The sequence below is a fragment of the Camelus ferus genome, chromosome 16, assembly GCF_009834535.1.
Source record: "Camelus ferus isolate YT-003-E chromosome 16, BCGSAC_Cfer_1.0, whole genome shotgun sequence".
Taxonomy (NCBI): Eukaryota; Metazoa; Chordata; class Mammalia; order Artiodactyla; family Camelidae; genus Camelus; species Camelus ferus.
In genome coordinates, this window is record NC_045711.1 from 1,660,599 (window position 1) to 1,685,592 (window position 24,994).

Genomic DNA, 24,994 nt, shown 5'->3' on the forward strand with positions numbered 1-24,994 from the left:
AGGAAAGAAGGAATTGTTATTTTTGTACAACGTGCCAATATTTAATGCAATAAGGAAAAGAAAAAGAAAAAAAAACAGTGCTAGAGCCAGATAGGGAATTAAGCAATGCATCTCACTGACTTTCTCACTTAATTTTTCTAGTAGCCTCTATAAGCCCAACAGTTGTAGTTGAAGCCAGTTGAAATTTCTGCTGGATTTCCTGTTATTGATTTGACTGCCAATGCTGTTGGTATTGTTTTAAGTTTCTTCTGCTTACCACTTTGATCTGCAACTTCCCTCCCCAGCCCACACAAGTCACGGTTCCCTTGAGCTCTTAATTCGTTTCGTATGCCGTCTTACAGATTGCAAGAATTGTTACAGCGTGAGTTAACAGTTATTTTTAACGTGGAGAAAAGGTGTTGTGCACAACAGGAAACTGAATTTAAGATGTCATGAACCAGTGTTTTGTGCCGGTCGCAATCTCTCGGTAACCAACATAGTTGGACAGGCTTTTCTGGTTCTCATTCTGATTGTGAGACACCCTTCAGGAATAACCATCAGGAAGCTTTGAAAAAAATAAAGATTTACTACTTACAGGACCTTGAAGTTACACTGCACTCCTTGGGGCCACGCAGCGAGGTTGCGGGTAGAGGAAAAAAGAGAGCGCGCCGGCATGGGGTTTCGCTTTTAGTGGGGTGGTTGGTGGGTGGGGGCGTAGGATTTGGCGGGCTCGCTCACTGTTGGTGAACTTGAAACATAGGGCGGGATTTAAGCGAGCCGGAAGAAGAAAAAAAACAAAAAGCAAGAAACAGCAACCCAAATGGGCAGTTATAAAACCAACCAAAAAATCAAATCAAATCAAATCAACCAAGATCTTGAAAACAAAAGAGCCACCTTGGCGGGGGGAGGGGGGGAGTGGCTGGCAATATGCTTATTCAAGATAGCCATCTTTGAAGTGGATAAAGAAAGAAGGAAAAAAAAAAAAAAACCCAACTGTCGGAGTTTACACTACAGTCAAATAGTTCCGAATCTTGGCTGCTGATAGAAACTTTCAGTACGCTTTTTTTTTTAATTGAAGTATAGTGGATTTACAATGTTGTGTTAGTTTCTGGTGTACAGCATAGTGATTCAGATATAGATAGATATATAGATATTATTTTTCATTATAGGTTATTGCAAGCTATTGAATATATTTCCCTGTGTCTACAGTAGGATCTTGCAGTTTATCTATCAGCATGCTTTTTTTTTAAATGCAGATTCTTGGACTCTTTTCCAGACATGAGGAATCAAATGAATCTATTAATTTTAACATCCCTGGTGATACTGTGGTCAGCCAGGTTCCCATATTTCCTGTCTCCCTTTGTCACAATCTCTTGGCTCATAATTCACTGGAGACTGACATATAGAAATTGCTCGTGTTACAGACAACCATGCAAATCCAGTTTGCACTAAATCCGGTTCCAATGTGGCCACATTATCACTTCATGACGTTGCCTACATGTGGCAAACAGAGCATGTAATTATCTGATTACAGAAAAGCAATACAACCTACAAATAACCCCAGAGACACAGCATTTTAAAAAAAAAAATACTGCTTGAGAAGTGTCCATTTCATCATACCTCTGTGCTGGAGCTCAGAGCAGGCTGCCCCAAGATACGCCACAATTGCATATTGATTATTTTGGATTCAAGTTACTTGAGAAACAGGTGGAGGAAAACACGATAAGTAGGAAAGTAGGAAGTAAATCTCCCATGTGAAAATGTCCTCCCTGCACCAGGAGGATAGAAAGCATCCTTATCGCCACATAAGGAATTCAAGGCTAAGAAAGTTGAATAAACAAATTCTGTTCCTTCTTCATGAGTCTGCTACTCCAAGCACAAACCCCTTTGTTAAATCTTCACAAATAATTGTTTCTTTGTCTAAAAATGTTATGTGAACAGCCTCTTTGGTCAGTTTGGCTGTGGGGGGAGGAGGGGATTTCTATGAAACCTCTGTGTGTACTTATTAATTTTTTTCTCCTGTTAATTTGCCTTGTGACAATTTATAGCTAAAAGAACTCAAGAAGGATGGGGGGAAATTTCCCCCTCCCTAACATCCGTTATCCCTAGGAAGAAACTAAGCTTCAGAAAGGTTAAGTAACAGTGTTTGATCATATGCCAGGCACTGAGAATTTAGTAGTGGTTTAATAGCTACTGTTTGTTGACACTTTGGTTTTGTACCAAGCACATGAAACATAGCATTTAACCTTTACAATGACCATCTGAGGGATGGCTATAATACTGTTATTTCCATTTTATGTAAGAAGGATCAGTTAACCCGACCAAATTAGATTTGGGTGCCTGAGCCTGCGTTTGAACCTTGTCACTTCTGGCCCTGAAATCCACCCAAGTACTTGGGTGCCTCCTCAGAGCTCAGTCTGATGGAAGTTCTGATCATTCCTGAGTAGCGCTATAAATAGGGGGGGCGTTCTTCGTGTAATCCAACATAGTCGCCACCCTTTACAACATTCAATACAGTGTTTCCTAAATGATATCCAAATTCCAGACTCAGGCACCTGCCCTAGAGCTGAGAGGGGCCCAGGATCTGGAATTTTGACAAACACAACAGGTGATTCTTATCAGGCAAATTTGGACAACACTGTTTAGGTCCCTTTGGACAAATAGCTTTGTTTTACAGACCTCCAGAGTCATGGGCTTGGCAACAGCCACCCTTCAGGAAAGGCAAAACAACCAATGCCAGCTTCTCACAGTGACCTATGGGGAAATGAGGGAAGAAGAATGCTTCAGTCCTAATCGTGTTACTCTGTTGCCAAGTTCCCCAAGATGTCTACACCGCACCCCCACATTCCATATTTTATGGACTTTGGTGAAGAGCTTTTGCATCCTTTACTTGCCCATTATTGTCTTCCCCTCTGTCGGTGTAAATTCAAGTGGGCTTGGCCCAACTGGGACATAAGAGTCTCTGCTGCACCACCAAGAATCGCCCCTTCCTATGCTGCGGTGTGCACAAGGTCTCGTGTACCGTGTGGGAGACTGCAGAGTGGGAACGGGCCTCCAGAACAACCTCCCCACAGGATGCAAAATGGGGTGTACTCTGTGATTACAGCTCTGCTAAAATATATCTGCCAATGGACTAACACTGGAAATGAATGGGCAAAAACGAAAGCAACTGTGTGATCCGGTGGTAGGAATGGGGATGGCTTTTCTCTTGTCATTCTCAATTTTTTGGTCTTTCTGTAACGTCATTATATAGACCTAGAAATGAAAGGAACATTCTGAAAGTTTCTTAGTGTAGAAGACACTTTAAACATTTCTGTTATGTAAGTAATTTTGGGTATCATGTTGATTTGTAGAAAAATTTTAGAAGCTAAGAAGTATGCTGCATAATATCACAAATTTTCTGAGTATACCCAACCTTAGTCTCAATAGCAAATCAAATCAATTACTGTTTGTTATATTATTAACATGAAGACTCATGCCTTTAAACTCTGATGTGCAGGAAGGTGGAAGAGCATCGTGGCTAAGGTGGACTTTGGAGTCAGGCAGACATGGGTTCAGGTCTTGGGTGCAGAACGGACTAGTTCTGTGATCTCAGGCAAGCCCACAGTTTCCTCATTTGTAAATGAAAGCTAATCAGGGCCCAAATTTATTGGAAGCCTTCCCCATGCCAGGCTTTATTTACATGTATTATTATTTCAATCTTCATCTTTGTCTTAAGGTATAAGGTATGAATTTTACCTCTATTTTACAAATGAGAAAGCTGTCTTCAAGGGGGAAGTCAACTTGCCTGAGGCCATTCAGCCAATAAAGAATAGAGTTGGAATTCAAAGCTCCGGTGGGTCTGACCCTAGAAGTCGTGCAATTATTTTTTTTAATTCTATTTTTTTTTTCAATTAAAGTATAGTCAGTTCACAATGTTGTGTGAATTTCTGGTGTACAGCACAATACTTCAGTCATACCTGAATATACATATATTCGTTTTCCTATTCTTTTTCACTGTAAGCTACTAGGAGTTCGAGATTTGCAGATACTGACTGGTATATATAAAATAGATAAACAAGTTTATACTGTATAGCACAGGAGTCGTGCTCCTAACACCGCCTTATCCTACCTGACATGGGGCTGCTATACATAATTCAGAGATTTCAGGGAGGATGCAAGATTTAATGTATTTAAAGCATTTTGCCCAGTATCTGACACATAATAAGCACTCACTACGTGTTAGTATAAGCTTAGTTATCAGAGGACACAGAAAGGGAGATTTCAAGGTATTTTGATGTATTAGCCTTTAACTGATGGTGTTTATTTGTCATATCTGGCTGTCTTGGAAGGGAGCCCCTGCTTTCCCCACTGCCCCCCACCCCCAACACAAGCTTCTTCCAAGCTGTGTAATTGGACGAAGAAGCCAACTTTTCCTGATTAAAGCAGGGGTGAAGATGCACTTTAAATGCAAATGGCCTGAGATGATTCAGAAGCCGTAAACAATAAGAAGAGGACGTACATAATGGCTGTGTCCTCATTCGTCTTTCTTCACTTCCATCTTAGGCTGAGAATGCAAAAGGGAACAAAGATGGAGTCCGATCCCATTTTATTTCAAAATCACATTGCCTCTGTCAACTGAAGATACTGAACGAGGAGGCAGCTTAAGGCTCTGCCTTCCCCTTGTGGGTGAGGTAGATTCAGAGGGAAAACACTGTCCCTGGAACTTTCTAAATGCCCATTTCATTTGATAACCAGCAAGATTTAATATATATTTTAATATATTTTATATATTATTTTAAATATTTATATCATATATAGTTATATATATTAGATCTTGCTGGTTATCAAGTGAAATGGGTATATATATTTCATATATATGTCCCCCCCAACCAAGAGATTTTAAAGGAAGGAGGAAGATGGGGCTTTACATCCTAAATCACCAGAAAGTGCCTCCAAGGTTGCAGTGGGAGAAGCCAAGATGCAGCAGCCTCAGAGGGGATCTGCCAGTTCATGTAGGAGTCCCTGACCTTGGACAGGTCAGGAATATGACCTGAGTTTGACCCTGAGCTTTGCAGAAGAAGAAATTCAGATTTTTCCAGAATGATCGGGAGGCTCTGGGAGAACTGACAGATGTTAAGTATTGGAAACAGTATAGACTAGTCAGTTATTTCAATGCTTTCTAGAGATGGGAGCTTGACAGGAGCCTGACAGCAAACTTGAATAGTCTCACCTCTGGAGAATATTTTTAACGTATTTACACATTCTTAGAGTTGAGATTACTTAATGAAGGATTCTATTTAAATGTTAAACATTTATCCAGTTTGGACACTTACTGGACATGTGCCTTTAAGAAAGTTAAGTTATTCTCTGAGCCTCAGTTTTATCATCTATGAAATGGACATAATGTGTATATGGTATGTCTCATAGAGTTGTTGAGAGAATACATGCAAAGCATTAGCAACTGGTAGCTGGTTGTAGTAACATCTCAGTAAATAGTAACATATGGTTATTATAAATTTTGTGCTTATTTCAAATTGAAGCTTCTGGAAAATAATTTTATGTTCAGCCTCCCTCCCTATAACCTTGGAGAAACTGGGGCAGCTCAGCTTCATAGGAAATCTAGTTTGCCTCGATAGTTCTTCCTCTTCCCTTAAATGGGTTTCTCCTTGCCAGAGTTTCTCTTTAAAAAAAGTCCTATCAATGATCAGAGGTATCCCATCTTTTCTTTCTCTGAGATAGTACCTTACCTTACATTAGTTTCAAGTGATCAGAGGTTTATACATACATTTTTTTTCTTATTTAATTCCTTGGGGGAGCTAATTAGGTTTGTTTGTTTATTTTTTTAATGGAGGCACTGGGGACTGAACCCAAAACCTCATGCGTGCTAAGCACACACTCTACCACTGAGCTATACCCTCCCCACTGTGTAATGTTAAGGTTACATAATTCGTGTTCTCATCTGTAATTCTTCAAATTAGGTTCTTCCTCTGAGGTTCTGGGTGAGGGTGATGGGCCTTGGTTTTACTCTGCATGCAGACAGCATACTCTGAGCCACCTGTTTGAAATGCCAATGCCTCTTTTGTCATCAGAACCTGATGTCAGCATTTTATTCTCTTGTTTATGGCAACAAATATATATGTTGTTACGTACAATGATTTGGGGGGTTTTCTATACACTTTCCAAGAAAGCCAATATGAACAAGGTGAATGTCTTATTGAGGTCACTTTTTTGACCCAGTATCTCATCTTTAAGGATTCATATATATACCAAAGAAAGAAAAGGTCATATGCCTGACTTGATTTTAATAGTGTAAAATTGCTAGTCACCCAACTTATTAGAAAGATAGTTACTGAAATTTTGTGTAATCTTCTGCGATACTGTACAATCGTTAAAAATGAAAAATTTGAAGACTATGCTACAACATGTGGAAATGCCTGTATGAATCAGTTACCACTGCAAAACAAACAACCACCTTAGAATCTCAGTCATATAGTAAATATTTATTTCTCACTTATGCATTTGCAGGTCAGCTAGATTTTGGCTAATCTAGTCAGGATCAGTGGAACTTGGCTCCAGCCATGAATCGAGTTCTAGTGTGCTTCACATCTTTCATTCCTCCGTGACTGGTGGGCTGCCCAAGACAAAGTCTTCATAGTGGAAGCAGAAGCCCAGGAAAGCAGACTTAACGCTGAAATGGGGAAAGCCTCTGTATACATCACAGCTATTAACATTTCATTTACCAAATAAAGTCATATGGCCACGCCCATGTCAAGGGGGTAGAAATATACTCCAGCTCTAATGCTAGGAAACTACAAATGGTACAAGTATAGGGAGTGATAAACTATTGGGAAGAATAATACAGTCTACAACAATGTCTCACAAAAAAGGTTACTTGGAAAAAACACACACACAGGATATAAAATTCATCATACAGTTTGATCACAACTATGTAAAATAATTTTTTTTTTTTACAAATCAACAATAGAAATAAATTAGTGAAATGAAAAAATTAGACCTGGCAGTAATCCCACTCCTGGGCATATATCCAGAAGGAACCCTAATTTAAAAAGACATCAGCACCCCAAGGTTCATAGCAGCACTATTTACAATAGCTAAATGGAAACAGCCTAAATGTCCATTGACAGATGACTGGATAAAGAAGTTGTGGTATACTTATGCAATGGAATACTATTCAGCCATAAAAAATAACAACATAATGCCATTTGCAGCAAAATGGATGTCCCTGGAGAATGTCATTCAAAGTGAAGTAAGCCAGAAAGAGAAAGAAAAATACCATATGTAGCACTCATATGTGGAATCTAAAAAGAAAGAAGAAAGAAGAAGAAGAAGAAGAAAATGAACTTAAATATAAAACAGAAACAGATTCATAGACATAGAATACAGACTTGTGGTTGCCAGAGGGGAGGAGGGTGGGAAGGGACAGACGGGGAGTTTGAAATTTGTAGATACTGACAGGTATATATACAATAGATAAATAAGTTTATACTGTATAGCACAGGGAAATATATACAAGATCTTGTGGTAGCTCACGGTGAAAAAGAATATGAAAATAAATATATGTATATTCATGTATGACTGAAAAATTGTGGTCTATGCCAGAAATTGATACAACATTGTAAACTGACTATAACTCAATAAAATAAAATAAAATAAAATTATGCCTGGATAACAAGATGAGAAGAACTTTTTATTTTTCCTTTCTCGTTTCTCAAACATATATAATAGAATTATATTACCTTTCTTAATTGAAATATAGTCAGTGTACAATGTTGGGTCAATTTCTGGTGTACAGCATAATAGTTCAGTCATATATATATACACTCACACATATATTCATTTTCATATTCTCTTTCATTATAGGTCACTACAAGACATTGAATATAGTTCCCTGTGCTATACAGTATAAACTTGTTATTTATCTATTTTATATATAGTAGTTAGTATCTGCAAATCTCTAACTCCCAATTTATCCCTTCCCACCCTTCTTTTTTAAAGTAAGTTTTAGAAGCTTCTCACAGCAGGCATGTTATTTCATCAAACTAATTGTTTTATCTAGTAAATTAAGGGTCCATAGAAAAAATTTAGAATTCTGAGTACAACCCAGTTAGCCAGTTATTCTTAGTCTCTACCAGTTCCTAATCTCAGACTCAAATCTAACAAACTTCCATCATACGGACCTTTAACTTTTGCCTAAAGCCAATTGAAATTCCTTTATGCTCCCATTCTCCCTTATTGCAGTGTTGATTATTCTCCACACTCACCTCTTCGAAATCTCCAAAATTAGACATTCATTCCGTTCAATAGAAGTGTTGACCCTTGTAGATTCTGATTTTTCAGAAAGTGGAAAGTCCATTAATAAATAATTACTGAGCACCTGCCATGTTCAAGGCCCTGCTCTACTTTTGGGGAAATAAAGATGTGTATGTGTCACACTTATTCTCAAGGGTCTCACAGTCTAAGGGGAAGAGAAGTGTATACATATCCATTGGAGGACAGAAAAAAAAAACAGACTAGAAGAAGGATTCACGAGTTCTCAACCCTGGTGGCCTATTGGAATCATCTGGACAACTTTTAATAAATACCAGTGTCCAAGCTCTGCCTGAAGATCCTGATTTCATTGGCCTGGTGTCTGGTCACTGGTATTTTTTAAAGCTCCCCAGATGGTTATAATGCATAGGCAGGGCTGAGAACCCTTGGATTAGGTCTTCTCCTATATGCCTAATGGAACTGTCTGTGTAGACTAAGAACTGACAAAGAATCTCAAATTCAGTATCTAAAACAATTAATTCTGCTTTAAAAATCTATTATTTTTATCAAAAGTTATACAATGTATACAAATAGTTTAAAGTCAAATGGTACTGAGGCTTATGACTAAAATTGAGCAATCCCTGGTCTCTGTATTCCCTTCCACTTTCTTTTTCTTTTTTCCCTGGGGGAAAGTAATTACATTTATTTACTTATTTATTCTTAATGGAGGTACTGGGGATTGAACCCAGGACCTTGAACATGCTAGGCATGTATTCTACCACTGAGCTACATCCGCCCCATCCTTCCACTTCTGACTCTGTAAATTCTTTTTAGAGAATTCACACATCTCCCATGCTCTAAATGTTAACATGCTGGTATCTTTTGCTTCATCAAGAACTAATTAATTGCTGAACTTTATTTTCACCCACCTAAAAGTATCCTAAAGCCCCCAAGGAGGAAATGTCAGATAATTGGAGCAGCAGGAGGCAGTGGGGAGGGTCTGCTGTTCAATCCAGGAGTAGGACAGCTGGACACTAGGTTCAGACTGGCTGGTTTGGTGGCCTGAGCAGTTCTGAGAGGCAGCTAACAGCACTTTTCCAAGCCCTGACTGCTCTCTCGCCTCTTAAAAAGCTGAAGGACTTTTTGTGAAATTATAGCCAGAAGAATATTTCCACATTTTCTCCTGCATTTGCCTCTCCAGCATCAATAAACCTTGTCCTAAACCTTTCTAGAAATTAAAAACAGTCTAGAAATCATAATCTTTCCAAATTTAAAAATCCTTACGGAGAGAAAAGCAGGATTGCATTGATGAGCACAGGATTGGGTTAGTTGTTTCAGGAGCTGACTAGCAAAAGGGAACTTTGATCTTATTTCTAGTATATTTCACATACAGTGGAAAGAATACATGATAGGAGGGTGTTACTTGGATTCTGCTATGCCAGCAACTGCCTCTCTGGCACAGTTTAGAATGAGTTTGGTGCCATATATATATTTTTTTTTTTTTTTAATTCATAGAATGGCTGTAAAAGAAGAGACCAACTTAGGGGGGTGATGAACATTTAATTGAGGAAGTCGGCATTTGAATAAGGACTTGACGGACAAGGAAGGATATCAACAGGTAGAAGAGACAGAAAAGGATTTGAAGGCTGTGAATAGCACAGGCATAGCCAGGGGTCGGAAATATGTACAGGCGGGGTAAGTGGTAGAGTTGCCATCCAGGCTCCCTGTAAACGCTCGGAGTTGGATTGGAAAATTAACACCAAATCATAATGGAAGAGATCAGGCATGTGCAAAGAAAGACCCCCACTACAGACAGATTACTTCCCAGGCCAGCAGCAGAAAGTGTGCCGTTCCCAGCCTAGAGAAACATGTTAACATGTAGTGGGTGCATGTGAACAAAGTACGAAGGTGTTTAGAAGAGCTATGGTCAACCTGGAAACTTTAGAAACTAAAACACTTTCATCCGAGGCAGAGAGTATAGAACAACCAGTCATCCTTAGCTTTCTAAATTTGCTTTCTTTTGAGACGCTGACCTATCCAGTCCTGGTGTAGGAAATATCCCTATTTTAGAAATGATTTCAATCGTCTAACATAGCCTGAAGTCTTCACACACTTGAACTGGATTGCCAGCTCCCCTTGCTGCAAAGCTATCCATACGTAACACAGCTTCCTATGTTACTGTTGGATATACCAATTAGCAAAAGCATCCAGCCCACTTATTTACTACAAATCAAGCTCTGGGCCTATAAAGCTTGAGACCCATAGTAAGTATGAAGTGCCAACCAAGGGGCCATCCTGGAGTCACGTAGTCAAAGTAAGCAGCCTGGAGGGCATCCTACCCCGAGTCCCCAAGGCTGGGGTGCATTAGAAACACTGGGAGATGGAGGTATAATAAAAGATGCATTAGGAGAGTACGTCAGGGGGTATCATGGAAAACCTTGAAAATTACTTTGGTTTCAAGATTGCGGGGACTTCCTGAAGATACATTATTAGCAGGGATGTCACAGAATCAGCTCTGTATTGGAGGAGAACCTCTGTGGTTGACAAGAGAGAAGCTGGATCGGGCCAGGAAAAGTGGAAGCAAGGGACCAATTTAAGTCCCAGGGAAGAGGTGAAGAGATGTGGGGAAAGGCCGGTGACCCTGCAGATAGACCAAAAGGCCCTGTCCCAAGAACCATTTCTGTGGCTCCAGGATATGCTGATTCTGCCTTGATTTCCCCACTTGTAACATGAGAAAAAGCATAGCTGCCACCTGCCTGGGGGAAGGGACTCTTCTTTCTGCCTTTCTGTGTTGTTTGAAATAATTTTCAGGAGGCTGACCTCCTTTCATAAAGCAGGTAGAGGTGTTTAATGGCTTTTGAGGCAAAACGGAGCTTATGAACTTCCTCTGACCGGGCATATTCTGGACTAAGCCCAAACACAATATTCCTCTCCAGGCCTGAAAACTGCTGAATACTGTCTAAAACGATGTGACTGTCCAAAACACCAGAGGCCTGGCTGAACACAACCTTTGTGGCTCCATGCATCTCAGATAATTCCATTGCTCTTAGCAGTGCAAGCTCATAGCGTCCTCTGTCCTCCCCTCTCCTGCACAGAATTGCTATATCTTTGGGCAGATAGCCACATTGGAACAGGTTGTGACACCTTTCCACCACGCGTTTCGCGATTTCTTCTGTGGTCAGGTTCGTCTCTGTCTCACACACCCCAGGCAGAGCCTGGGCATGCATCACTTCCTCGTAGGCAGCTTCTCTGAACGATGCCAATGTGTCTGGAGACAGGTTGAAGTGAGGATTTTCTTTGATCCTCTTCATTTCTTCTTTCATGACCATCGCTATTTCCAAAGCACAGTGGGTTCCGTTGGTGATTGTTTTTCGAGGAAACTGAGCAGATGGAGGGGGAAGGCCATTGCTATCTGCATGATGGACTTGGAAAGGGTCCAGAAAAAGCCAGAGAATCCCATAGTGAAGGTTTTCATTTCCAGTGCCCCTCACCTTTGGATGGGTGATGCTCCTTGCCTTCACATACCAGTCACCGTATTTACTGCAGAAATTCTCAGTCTCATCCATCACTATGTGTTTGATCTTTGGGAATTCCCCTCGCATGAAGGTTTTCCGGGTCACAGCATGGCAGGTGGTTTGCTGGCTGTTAAGGATGAAAGAGAAAATAGGCTTTCAGGCATATAAACAAAGGAAACACCATGCATGTCTTACTGTCTGGATTGGAATTAGAGGCTCGTTCCCATCTGCAAGCTGAGTCATTGATTCAGTCCTGGATCCTACAAAACTGCTCAACTTACAAGTTAACCTGACAGACAGAATACACAAATGCAAACCCTACTCTTTGGGGTTACCAAGTTAAATCTGCATGTGAAACTTTCGAAATGAACCCAGGTAGGAGATTGTATTATTTCTATTATAATCCATTTCTGCTGCTTAACAATACCTGAAGATAAATCCCTTGCATCTAAAGGAAATCTCAAAAGTAATTTACACTTGTTACTACTATTTCTTTCCTCTCTGTCTTTTTTTTTTTTAGAGCTGGAGAATAGTTACCTGGAAGCGTATCATAATTTTCATATGCAAAAGAGGTATGGGCTAATACAGATTCCTCTGGAGCAAATCCTATTTCTTGGAGTCCAAAACAAGAAGTCTGTAGATTTTGGTGAGGAAAACATTAAGAGTTTACTGAATTCCATGACATGTCACGAAGGGTAACAAATTACAGGGCTATGCCTCTATGAAGCTACTACCCTATTTATTTAGCCCAATTTTCCTTTATTGTATGTTTTAGCATACAATACACACACATATATATATATTATATATATATAATATATTTATACACACACACCCATGTATATATTAAACAAACTTGGCTGTTTCTTGCCTCCTGTAATTTGGATCCAAGTACTATCACTCATCCCTACAGATTTCCTGACTTTATATATGCAATCCCTGGGGCTTTACTCCCTATGTCCTGAATCATTACTATTCATGTTCCTCTATTCCACTTTGGACTCTGCAGACTTCTTGAAGAAAAGCACTGGTTCTTAGCCATCTCTGCATCCCCCTCACATTAGCAGTTCAAAAGATAACTTGCTGAATTGAATTTGCCTTTTGACTAGGATACTTTAAAACATACCTAGGAAGCATGGTAAAGAATGCAGCCCTTAGCACAGTTTACAAGATCCTTCATAGTCTGGCATCTGCCTCCTTTCCAACTTCATCATCTGCCACATACCCACAGCCCTTCACTGCTCCAGGCAGATCTACCATTCCAATGCTCTAACCTCCTTGCCTTTGTGCTTGCTGTGCACTTTGCCTAGAAAGCCCCCATTTTATTCACTTCCCCTAGTGACATCTTAAGAGTGTGCCCAAGGATTGTCACAGAGGAGTATTTGCTGACCAATCTCCAGCCTAAGTTAAGATAAACATATCCTTACTATCATACTAATTACAGAACACTCCCATTGCTTATTTTTCTCTTTGTCTTTCTTATTGGGTTTTATGGCAAGGTCTTCAATATATTTGTTGCCTCTAACACTAAGTGTACACAGTACCTAGCATATATATAAATGGTGCTCAAAAAGATCTGTCGCATAAATAAGTCAACCAAACCAAAAATGAAAAGCCCTCATTTTCTGGATTGGATAACAATCCATTTCTTTTACTAAACTGAAGGCTAAAGATTTAAATCAGAAGCAAAGTGCATGTTTTCTACAATTATTGACTCAGAACAAGTCAAACAAATAAACATATTTTATAAACGAAATCAAATGGCTTTTAAATTCAAGTTCCTGTTAGGTATAAAGTCTAATTGACGGAAATACCCTGTGACTTTAAAGCATTTTTAAGTATCGAGCAAAAAGTATATGTAAAGCAAGACAGGTTCATTTCGACCTTTCTTAAATTTAAAGATCATAGATTGTGGGGAAAAAGTTTTTAATTACATCGATTAAAAGTTATGCATAGTTGGCTATTTGATAATGAGATGTTTAAGCCTGAACATTGCAAAGTGCCGTTTTACAGCTCAACTACATGATCCCAAATGTGTTTATAGTTTGGGCTCTCGCCCTTGCAGCTAAGGCATCACAAAATCTTAAACTAAACTGCAAATTACTTGTGTGATACCGTTGAAAAGACTGAGTAAATATTGATGTATTTAGTCAGTAAAACTCTTACGTCACAAAATCCTTTAAGGAGTCACTTTCACAAACATAGAGGATCTCTTTTGGCTTGCAGTGGAACACGTCCTTAATTTTCTCTGTGATCTTTATGGCGAGGGCTGTCTTCCTGGTTCCTGGAAGGCAGTGGATGAACAATTCTCGTGTCTCCTGAAGGCTCTCTGAAAGCAGCTCGCACTGCTCTGCTATGAGCAAATTGAAAAATTCACAGCCCAGCTGGTCACTCAGAAGAGATCGAGAGCAGAGCGAGACCACGATGAGGGCCTGCAACAAAGCTTCCATTTCACCCTCATTAGCGAGCCTGTAGGATTGGGGGTAGTGCACGGGGGTTTCATCTGGTCTACACTGTGTGCTGGGCAGGTGCACCAGCCTCGGGATGACACACACTTTCCCTATGTAACCACCGACAGTTCCCAGTTTCTGCTTTAACTGATGAGCAGTGTTTCGGGCATACACAAGCCCTCCAACCCACGTGGGGTCTATTAAGATTGTGTAGAGCACCAGGGGGCTGTTCACGGCTACTACGAGAGCATCACACAGGACATTCTTCTCCTTCCTTAAGCCAACATCACCAGCCCAGCTCCTGGAAAATATTACAATCCCCGGAGAGCAAGGATATATCTGCATCTTCACTAATTCCTCCAGTCCTTCGTGATCTGAGAAGAGCTTCTTACAGAGGGATTCTGGTTTAAATTGTGTCTCTTCCTGTGTCACTGAAAAGTCAAAGAATAGAAGTTACTAAAATTTACAAAAGCACATTGTTAGTATTCCTGCATCATCATCATCAGAAGAAATGAGCCTGGCCATGCAACTGTGGGTTTCCTTGTCTGCAAACAAAGCACCTTCTCTTCGCAGGCCAGGGCTGTTAGTTTCCTATTTCTGGCAGCTCTTATACAGGGGAAGGCAATCAGGGAGGAGTCTTTACAAAACAGCCTTCTAGCATCCTCTCTTCAACCCCAAATGGTCCGGCACTGCTAGGAAGGTGTTCCTTCCTGTTAAGGACTTATGTGTGTGGGGGTGAACGTGATGCTTTTGGGAAACTAAGAACTGTCCTTTTACAATAGTGATTCTTTTAAAAATATTTTTATTGAACTATAGTCAGTTTACAATGTTGTGTTAATTTCTGGATTGGACAGCATAATACTTCAGTCATACAGGAACATACGTATATTCATTTTCATATTCTTTTTAACCATTAGTTGCTACCAGATATTGAATATAGTTGCCTGTGCTATACAGTATAAACTTGTTGTTTATCTATTTTATATATAGTAGCTAGTATCTGCAAATATCAAACTTCCAGTTTATCCTTTCCTACCCTCTCCCCCCTCTGGTAACCGTAAGTTTGTTTTCTATGTCAGTGATTCTTAACTTGTGGCAATTTTGCTCCCTGGGGATGCTTGGCAATATCTGGAAAATTTTTTTTAAATTTCTTTTTATTGAAGCATAGTTGATTCACAATGATGTGTTAGTTTCTGGCGTATAGCATATAGTGATTCAGTTATACATACATGTATTCTTTTTCATTATAGGTTATTACAGGATATTGAACATAGTTTTCTGCACTATACAGTAAGACCTTGTTGTTTATCTATTTTATATATTGTATAGTGTATCTGCTAATCCCAAATTTATCCCTCCCCCCTAGAAATATTTTGACTGTCATAGCTGGAGAGGGGCTACTGGCATCTAGTGCGTAGAGGGCCAGGCATGCTGCTAAACAGCCTACAATTCTCAGGGCAGCTCCCCTCAACAATGTCAATAGCGTCAAGGTTGAGAAACTCTGCCTTAGGGAGTCCAGGTGACCCCATGGCTCACCTGCTTTTGTACTGGAAAGCTGGGGTGGGGCAGTTCTCTCAAATGTGTTCTCTCATATTTGGAGAACAAAAGCCATGTGTGACTGGGAGCTCGAAAGCACACAGAAGTATAGGGCAGATCTGATCACTGAAAACAGGAGTTCGCCATACATATGGATTCAGGACTGTTTCGTCTGCTAAACCCTACATTTGACCTTCTCTATGGGGAAAAACTTGGACTAATTGCTACCAATTCCTTTCAGCATAATTTTAGAAAACAAATAGTCCCCTCAGCTGAAATCAAGGAGTACCTGGGAAAAAGCGTTGTTGTAGAGCCATCTTAAAGTCCAGGACTTTGATGGGAAATGATGGGCTTCTTAGTGCAGACGAAGCTGGTGAAATCACGTGAAGGCTGTAGTCTGCGGCCAGACCGGAAGGAGCTAAACAAATCCATCGAGAGTTGTTTCAGATGAAAAAAGAAACATTTTTTTTTATTGCTCCTCTATTTGGACAGGTGATATGTGTCATGCCTGAGCTGCTCCCACTCTTTCTATGCCTCAGATGGTTCACGTATGTTAGAAAATCAGGTCTGGGACTCCTGCAGGCTCCTGCATCTTCTAAGTCACTTGTGATTCATCTTGGGCAAGTCATTTCACCTCTCTCTCCTGCAAGGGTGAGCAGGTGATCCCTAAGATTCCTTTCAACTCTAGTATTCTGATTCCAGGTCACCGCTAAGAAGAAAAGGCTTCTAGGTGATGGGATGCGGGAGTGTCAGGAAAAAGTAAGCACAGTATTTTTTTTTATATCATTATAGTTATTAAAGTCCCCATCCAAAGTTTAGCTGGAATAGAAAATGGTAGGAACTCTAGTTTGGTGTGTATGCACATGAAGAGTAAACTCAGCAATTTAGGACAAGGGAAAGAATAATTCAATAAAATCGCTCAAGCTTCTTTTATCTGAGCTTCTTTTATCGAATCTGGATATTACTGATCGTGAAAGCAAATTGATAAACTTCATTCAGCCTGTAAGTCCCTTTTGGATTGATTTGAAATCAACAGCACTGATTCTCATCAAAACTGTAAGGAAGTGAAAACACGAGTCCTTCTCTCCCACCACCATCCCCTCCCCAGCACATCCTTTTGCATTGGTTTTTCTCCACCTGGCGGTGTCCCCAGCCCACTGGTTGAAGATATTAGCTCCTAATGTTCCTGAAACAATTCAAATTTGTCAACAAGTTTCCCTTGAAAGAATGAGTGGAGAGTCATTCTTAAACAATGTTTCCCTGAAATATCATTTTTAGAGACAGACTATTGATGAATGTTTTAGACTAGAAATATCAGCCTGCAAAACTTTTTCAACAGGCCTTTACAGTGCGTGAAAGAAAACTTTCATGAATTCATGGCTAATGGCTTACGTTCCCCCAAAGCAATAGAAATCCAAGCATTTCTTGGCCTCACAGAGTTCATATTCTGAGTCTTTGTAACAAAGTATTAGAAAATAACCCTTTGATAGGAGAAGGTTTGTAAGTAAAAGCTGCTTTCTATTCTTTCTTCATTCAATTTTAAAATTGTTATTACTTTGTTGCTTGTGTGTTTTTTGGGGTTTGTTTTTTGTTGTTGTTGTTTGTTTTTTTGTTTTTTGATCGGGGAGGTAATTAGGTTTATTTATTTATTTTTAAATGGAGGTATGTGCATATGCTAAGCGTGCACTCTACCACTGAGCTACACTCTCCCCTCAAATGCTTTTCTATTCTTTAACTGAGATATCTGACCAAGTACCCACAGAAGGCAGAGAAGGGGTTCCTCCCTGCTGACTGGGTAATGACTTCTCTTCTGCTTTACCTGATTGAATATCCAGCATCATGGTTACCCACTCCTCAGCCGTCAGCCTGGTGACAGAATTGTCCCTGATGACCCAAGAGTCTGGGGCCTCTGTGAATACTACACAGCAGAAGGGCTCCACACGAACCACACAGACATGACCATACAGGACGTCTTTTTGGTACACGTTTAAGATTTTGGTAGTGAAATTCAGCTTTGGCTTCTCACAGCAGAAGTGGAACGTAGGCAATTTTTCTATGCAATTTCCTATTTCTTTCTTTAATAAGTCAGGGCTCACTTTTTCTTTCTTACATCCAAACACTTCTTTGCTCTCATCATCCACCCCAATAATTAGGTATCCCCCGAGGGTGTTGGCAAATGCAGAAACATAATGAGGCAGCATTTCTTTAATCCGAGGCACAATCTTTTTGGTGGTGAACCTTTTAAACTCGACCTGTGTTGACTCAGTAAAGTTGAGTTTCTCCTTATACATGAGTCTGTCCTTTTTAAAAAATTCTGAGGCAGACATCCTCATGTCTTCCTCTTCCTGAATGTATTTGTCAGGAGCTTTCTGAGACTGCAGCTCCTTCACCCTTGATCTTCCTCTCTGGGCTCTAGACTGCTTCTCTCGGAGAAGCTCCAGGGCACCGCTGGCACTCAGGTTGATAGTGGAAGTCACAGCTCTCTGATATAAATTGGAGTTCAAGCTGCAAATCCTTAGAGGGAGGCTGAAAACATCTGGCCTCCATGACTTCACAAAAATCATGAAGTGGTGCCCCTGCTGCATGTAGTCAAGGTATTTCTGTGACCCTGAAGGAAGGAGCTTTTGAAAAGAAGTTTCCAGATCCTGTCCCAGCCCATGGCATCGGTAGCTGTAGTGTTTATCATTGATCTCTGCTTTGATGATGCCCCCTCCAGAATTTAACAGTGCGCACGTAGCTTCGATGATTTTAGAATTCTCAGTTCTCTTCATATACTTGTTGGTCATCCTCTTCCTGCTGTCTTCTCCAAGAGTCACTTTGCCCACTTCTACAATTATCTCAGGGTAGAGCATTTCCGTGTCAGCCTTGAGACGCTTCATGTCAGCAACACTTTTGTGCCTCAAACAATAACAGAAAGGGCTCCAATAAAAAATCAGGACAAAAATGTTTCTACTTAAACAAGAATTCCAGAGATTGCAATATTTTCTTCAAAGCTATAAATTATTAGAGATACATTTTATTGTTGGAAGTACTCTTTGATGTAAGTGTATTCTGACAACTTTGCCAAGACCTTTGGCCTTTCCAGCATGAATGGGCATCGATAAACTGAATGCTTAGTATTTTACCATACTGGAAAAAATCGTATTGCTGAAATTTTTAGCCACTTTTCATTTAAAATCAGGAAGCACCAACAGTGAGCCCAGATGTGAAGGACATGGGTTGGCACAGGAGCCAAAGCAAGTTATTAGAGAAAACACAGAAGTAATAGTTGACGTCAGAAGATGCTCCTATTTATAATTCAAAGGGGAAAGAAAGGAAAGCAATAGAGAACAAGGGAGAATAGTTTCGCAGTATATGTGATGTAGATCTGGCTATGAAAACAAACATAAAACCTGGTATTCTTTCTGTTCTATTTTATACATTTTTAAGCCCTTTATTCTACTTATGAAAGAATGTCAGTTGATACCAAATGCAGAAATCTTTTAAACTTTTCAAACATTCTTCTAAAAGTACATTTCTTCGTATACAGTGTGATGCAGAGTTTTCTTCCCCTCCTAACAGTTTGCCTGTGCTGTGGGAACCTCTAAGACTTGGGAAAGAACATGAGCCTTTGAGACATCGTTATTAAACTGTGGCCAACCTCCCTTTGCTTCCCACACCAGACCTAAACTGAGGTTAGCACCTGGGAAGCAAATGTTTCAGACATGGCCCCCTTAGCTTTTGTTAATTGTAAAATAAAATATTTACTAACCCAAACCGAAATTCTTCCTCTCCAAAAAAGGAACCTATTTCTTCCGTGTGATCTCTGCTAGGCAGAGGCCATATGGGTATTGTTTATACCCACCAAGAGGGAAAAAAGCAGGCATCCAGCAGGGTGGGCCCCCTCCTCTGCCATTAGTTAACTCTTGGTTGCCTTTCTACTTCCTGCAGGCAAACCAGAATCAACCTGATGAATTGTTTTTTCCTATGTGAGCATCTCCCATAGGCAAATGTAAATACTGAGCTCTTAGAGAAATTTCTAACAAGATTCTCTTCATATCATAGAATCACAGAAGTGTTGGAAGGGACTTTAAAGATCTTCTGGTCCAACCACCTATCTGACTCTTAAATCCTCTCTAAAATATATGCAACTCCCCACAAATTGCTTTCCAGCACATCTCCAATAACAAGTAACTCACTCTCTCTCAAATTAGTCCCCTTCAATTTTCTGAGACCTGTTAGAAATGGCTCCCTTATTTTCAGCTACAGTTTGTCCCCCTATAACTTCCACCTGCTGAGACTCACAGAACAAATCTAATTGCCTTTGAACTAGCAGAACTATACTCTCATGACTCCCAAGTCTCACTCATGTTACTTGGATGCTGATAACAACCATGATAGATACAGAGTTTTCTGAGAGTTTAGCTCCATATGAACATCTGCTTCATGCGTCCCCAAATTTCTCATTTTTTTTCCTTTACAAGTTTCTCCTTAGCTATGATCCAACCCGTTCCTGCCCTCAGACATAAACTACACCTAAGATGAGATGAATGAGATTTAATTTTTTTTTTACCTGATGCTCTTGCTTTTCCTCTGGCTGTTTCAGTTCCACATCTGGCTTCGGTCTGAATGTTTGCCTTCTGTCACAGCCCCTGCTGCCCTTTGATAGCAGCCTGGGAGGAGCAGGAACTCTGCCAGACTCCCCTCGTCTTCATAACATTGACCCACTGAGGAAGGCTGATAAGGACCCGAGAAAAGCCTATGACAGGGCACATTGGCAGGCTAGGGTCTGACCTCTGGGAGTGAATGAAGTAGTAATGGGAGAATTCAGGGGTTTTCAAGTAAGGGGCTAAAGCTAAATTTCTCACCTCTTAAACACTGAGTGTCATTTCCATACATCATACAAGCACCTCCTGTCCTGGTTAATTTCATTTCAAAGCTCCACATTCATTTTAAGCTGCCCTGTGCATATCCAGTATGAGAAATATTAGCCTAGTCTATCACCTTCCAAATCACTTATTCTATTCTATTTGTTTTTGTTATTTTTTTTTTCATACTCTTCCTCTTTTTGGGCACAAGACCCAGCCTAGTGAATATTCATTGCTGAAGGCTTAGCTATCCCTGGGTGAGAGGATTACAGATGATTTTTCATCTAATTTCTTTTCCTTTATTTTTTCTTTAGCTTTTCTGTATTTTATAAATGGTCTACAATGAACACCAATTTAAAGAAAATATTTAAATGGAAAAATAAACAGATAAGAGACAGTCATTTGGGGATGCTGTTTAAACTGGATCAAACTTCTTGTAGTAGGCTGAAAAATGACCATCAATTATTGATGATGATGATGGTGGTGATGATGATGATGATGATAAAGAAGAACCTGTAAATTTTAAAAATTTTGTTTTCTGTTGAAGTGTAGTTGATTTACAATGTTAGTTTCCGGTGTAGAGCAAAGCGATTCAGTTATACATATACATACACATTTTTTTTTCAGATTCTTTTCCATTACGTATTATTACAAGAAATTGAATATAGTTCCCTGTGCTATATAGTAGGTCCTTGTTGTTTATTTCATGTATAGTAATGTGTATCTCTTAATCCCAAACTCCTAATTTATTCCTCCCCTGCCCTTTCCCCTTTGGTAACCAGTTTGTTTTCTATGTCCTTGAGTCAATTTTGGTTTATAAGTAAAATTTGTATCATTTTTTTAGATTCCACATAGAAGTGGTACCATATGATATTTATCTTTCTCTAGCTGACTAACTTCACTTAGAGTGATAATCTCTAGGTCCATCCATGTCGCTGCAAATGGCATTATTTCATTCTTTTTTATGGCTGAGTAACATCCCATTTATATATATATACCCTGGATACCCCTCCTGTCTTTTTTTTTTTTTTTTTTTTTAACTGAGGTTACTGTTCCTACGAAGTCCTGCTTTGCTGCCATTACTTTTTGTTCCTGTTTGGCTGAAAAGAGTTTCCAGAAGAGGAGGCAGAATGGGTACTATGATGTGTAATCAGCAGAGCAACACAATAAATTGCAAAGGCCTGTTCTCGGCTTCAACTTTAACCCTTTTTCACTCACTTCACTTCCAAATTCAGTCTCACTTTTCGTTCTACAATCTATCTTAATTCTCAGCTTCATGCTTACACTGAAATCCTTCTTATATTACTTACTTTTAGAAAGATGAAAAGAACCATCTTTTACTGGACATGTGCATTTGGGCACAAGGGTCCAAGCTGGGAGCGTGGCACATTACATGGACACTGAGATTCCACGGCCAGTAAGTGGAAGAGCTGAGGTGCAAAGCCAGGTCTGTTTAATATAGATGCCCCTACTCCTTCCACTGCATTTCTCGTTTGGGATTCTGTGTTGCTTTGGAGTCTCAAAATCAGATAGCTATCTAAGTACCTCCCTTTTTCTTCCCAGTCAACAGGGAGAACATTTTTGGAGCAGGAGAACTAGGAACTGGATTGTTGTTCCCTTCTTATTCTTCTTCAATGCACTATTGGGGACCAAATCAGAAGGAAGGATAACCAAATCAGAAGGAAAGATGTGCAAAGAGAGATTCTCTTCCATCTTCAAAGTTCCTTAGTTAAGTCCCCTGGCTATGAGAAGTAAGCTGTCAGGCCAGGGAGGATCTCACATTTTGGCTCTGATACCTCAAAGCAAATGTCCACGAAATCAGTAGCTTGGATGGTGATTTGCTCTAAGCCTTGGGAAAGTGATGTGAGCATGCTGACAGTTGGCTGAGAACCAGAGCTCCCAATTTATTTAAGAAGTTTTTATTCACTAAGCATCTCTGTTTATCAGCAGAGGTAGTTACAGGACAGCGTTGGAGCTCAACAGACACAAACTGCCAAATACCAGCCTCCATCACATTCTCAGTTCATTCATAGAGAAGATTTGGCTAGAACAGCAGAGTAGATAGCATAGTGAGCAAGATTGCTGGTTCTACCACACTACCACCTGATTCTGGGTAAGTCTCCCAACTTTTATTCATTCTCTCATTCAATCAGCTGGGTTTTTTGAGCACTGAGACTGTTGAAATCCTAGCTGTAGAGCTTTTTACCTTTGAAACCTTGGTTAAGAAAAGCCTCAGATTCCTTCTGTGTAGATTGAAGATAACAATAGTGCCTTCTCCATACAGTTCTTGTGAGAATGAAGTGAGATGATATACATAAATAGCTTGGCATGGCGCCTGGCACAGAATGTCAGCTTTCCATTCAGTCATCAATTTCTAAGCACTTACCGTGTTCTGAACGTGGTGCTATGCTCTGGGTCTACCTGCCATTTGGGCCATTTAGTGACTGCCTTCTTTGGGCCAGATATGCAAATTTGATGCTCTCAAATTGCCCTCATAACATGTAAGACATGCATGATTTTCACCATCTTATAAATGAAGAAACTGAGCTCAGGGGAGTAAAGCTCAAGGTTACACACCTAGTAAATAGTAGCGCTGGGATTTGAACCCCTGTCTATCTGATTCCAAAACCCATTTACTAGCATTCTGCCATGGAGGCTTACTATTAGCCAGAAGAATAAAATACACATCCTGTTCATGATCTAGAGAGGGAAAACATGTATTAAACAACTCATCGCAATACAACACATACATCAGTGGAGCACTCTGTGTACTATGCATTGTTCTCATTTAATTCTCATAAAAGCTCTATGAGGCAGGTGCTGTTACGATTCCCTTTTTACAGATGGGAAAACTGAGGAACAGAGAGTTTACGGTGCTTGCAAATACTGTAGTCCATATGCATGACCACTACACTCTAGTGCCATTCTGGAGAGCTAGAAATACGTGAAAAGTGTGCTCATGGTGTTCTGAGGAATGACAATAACTGTGCTTGTGACTACGTTTTCATAAATGAGGTGGTCTATGAGCTGAAGTCTGCAAGTAAGAATGAAGCAGGTTGAGAAAGGGAACTGGAGAAGAAAGAGGAAAACCAGGCAGATGAAACAGCATTGCGAAGGCCCATTCCCCTCACTGTCTAACCCCTCCTATCCTTAAAGTACAATGGAGGCCTTTAGAGGGTCTGGTACAGAAGATGTTTCATTTTTCTCCATTCTTCCCTTTTATTTCCTAATGTCCTTCTACCCATCCCTATCTGACACTCATCACATTCCTCCTGCTGCCTTTCATATGCCACCTCTCCATTTCTTATTAGCTCTCCCCTGGACCACTGCAATCACTTGCAAGAGTTTCCCCTTCTTTCACTCTGCCTTCCTTCAATCTATTTAAAGACACAGCTGCACATTGAGTTTTCACCTCTGATCAGTCTTATCTCCTCAGACTCTGAAATCTTGAATTTTCCCACTTCTTCCAGAGTAGTCTAAACTACATGGCCAGCAAGCACCATCTTTAACAAAGTCTTGCCCTGTCTTTCAAATCTCCTACCACCCCCTTTCTCTAACACTAACACTGGTCCGCAAACTTTGGTGTTAACAGGATCTCCCTTGGGGCACTTATTAAAAATATACATGCCTGGGATCCAACTCCAGATTCAACCTTACTGATTCTGTAGTCTGGATTGTAGAGTTTTGTTTTTGATGCTGGAGCGCATCTACATCGATAAGTTTCCTCCTGGTTTTTCTAACTCACTGAATTTTTAGAAACACTACACTGTTTCAACTTTACTTTAATTTGGTAAGCTCCCCTATGCTTTCTCATTTAATTTGGGAGTTAATTTATTTTCTCCCAGAAACTTCTAATTCTCAAATCCCACCCATTTTTCAAGACCTAGATCAAATGTCACCTCTCCCAGGAAGATCTTTCCTGCTCTCTTTTGCAGTTCTTAAATATTTAGCTGCACTTTTCTTGTGGCACCTCTTGCTTATTTAGGAAGCGTCCAAGCCTCCAGCAGCCAATGAGTTCCTCTTGGACAAGGAGGGAGAGACACATTCTTCAAACTACCCCAACCTCTAGCCTGCAGGCGAGAATCCAGCAGAAGCGCAATAGATACTATTAGATCAGTGTTTGAATCGACAGTTCCTCCCAGAAACCCAGGGCGCACACACTCTACGACCCAGCCTCAGATGCCCTTCCCCAGTTGTGAAACAAGGCACTGGCAAAACCACTCCAGGTAACAGCTTTCCCGTCGTCCAAGAGCAGGGAATTCGAGTGCGGGCTGGAACTGTCCAGACCGCAGCTTTTAACGCTGAGGACGGAGCCCGCCACGCAAAGAAGCTAGGGAAAAGGCGCTGGCGTCAGCCTGCCCGCTCCACCCCTGACGTTTGTCTCGCCCTCCGATTGGCTGTTCCTTGCACCAGCCCC

The 24,994-nt window shown here is 40.3% G+C and overlaps 2 protein-coding genes and 1 long non-coding RNA gene across 3 annotated transcripts in view; 1 reads left to right on the forward strand and 2 right to left on the reverse strand.

Moving 5' to 3' along the window:
* Positions 1–810, reverse strand: part of LOC102524125 (schlafen family member 11) — a 20,059-nt gene extending 19,249 nt beyond the window's left edge. The window contains exon 1 of the mRNA XM_006174863.3: positions 575–810. Coding sequence (XP_006174925.3) covers positions 575–654 — 80 coding nt within the window. The 5' untranslated portion in view covers positions 655–810. The remainder of the gene's footprint in view (positions 1–574) is intronic.
* The window catches only part of LOC116669246, a 25,701-nt gene extending 902 nt beyond the window's left edge, over positions 1–24,799 (forward strand). Inside the window, exons 2-3 of the long non-coding RNA XR_004326573.1 lie at positions 16,433–16,489; positions 24,563–24,799. This is a non-coding gene — a long non-coding RNA (uncharacterized LOC116669246). The remainder of the gene's footprint in view (positions 1–16,432; positions 16,490–24,562) is intronic.
* SLFN14 (schlafen family member 14) lies at positions 10,749–18,609 on the reverse strand. Its single transcript, XM_006174857.2, has 4 exons — positions 17,550–18,609; positions 16,020–16,148; positions 13,911–14,625; positions 10,749–11,871 (listed from the first exon to the last, which is right to left on the reverse strand). The coding sequence occupies exons 1-4, from the start codon at positions 18,607–18,609 to the stop codon at positions 11,037–11,039; spliced, it is 2,739 nt and encodes a 912-aa protein (XP_006174919.1). The 3' UTR covers positions 10,749–11,036.
* Positions 24,800–24,994: the final 195 nt, after the last annotated feature.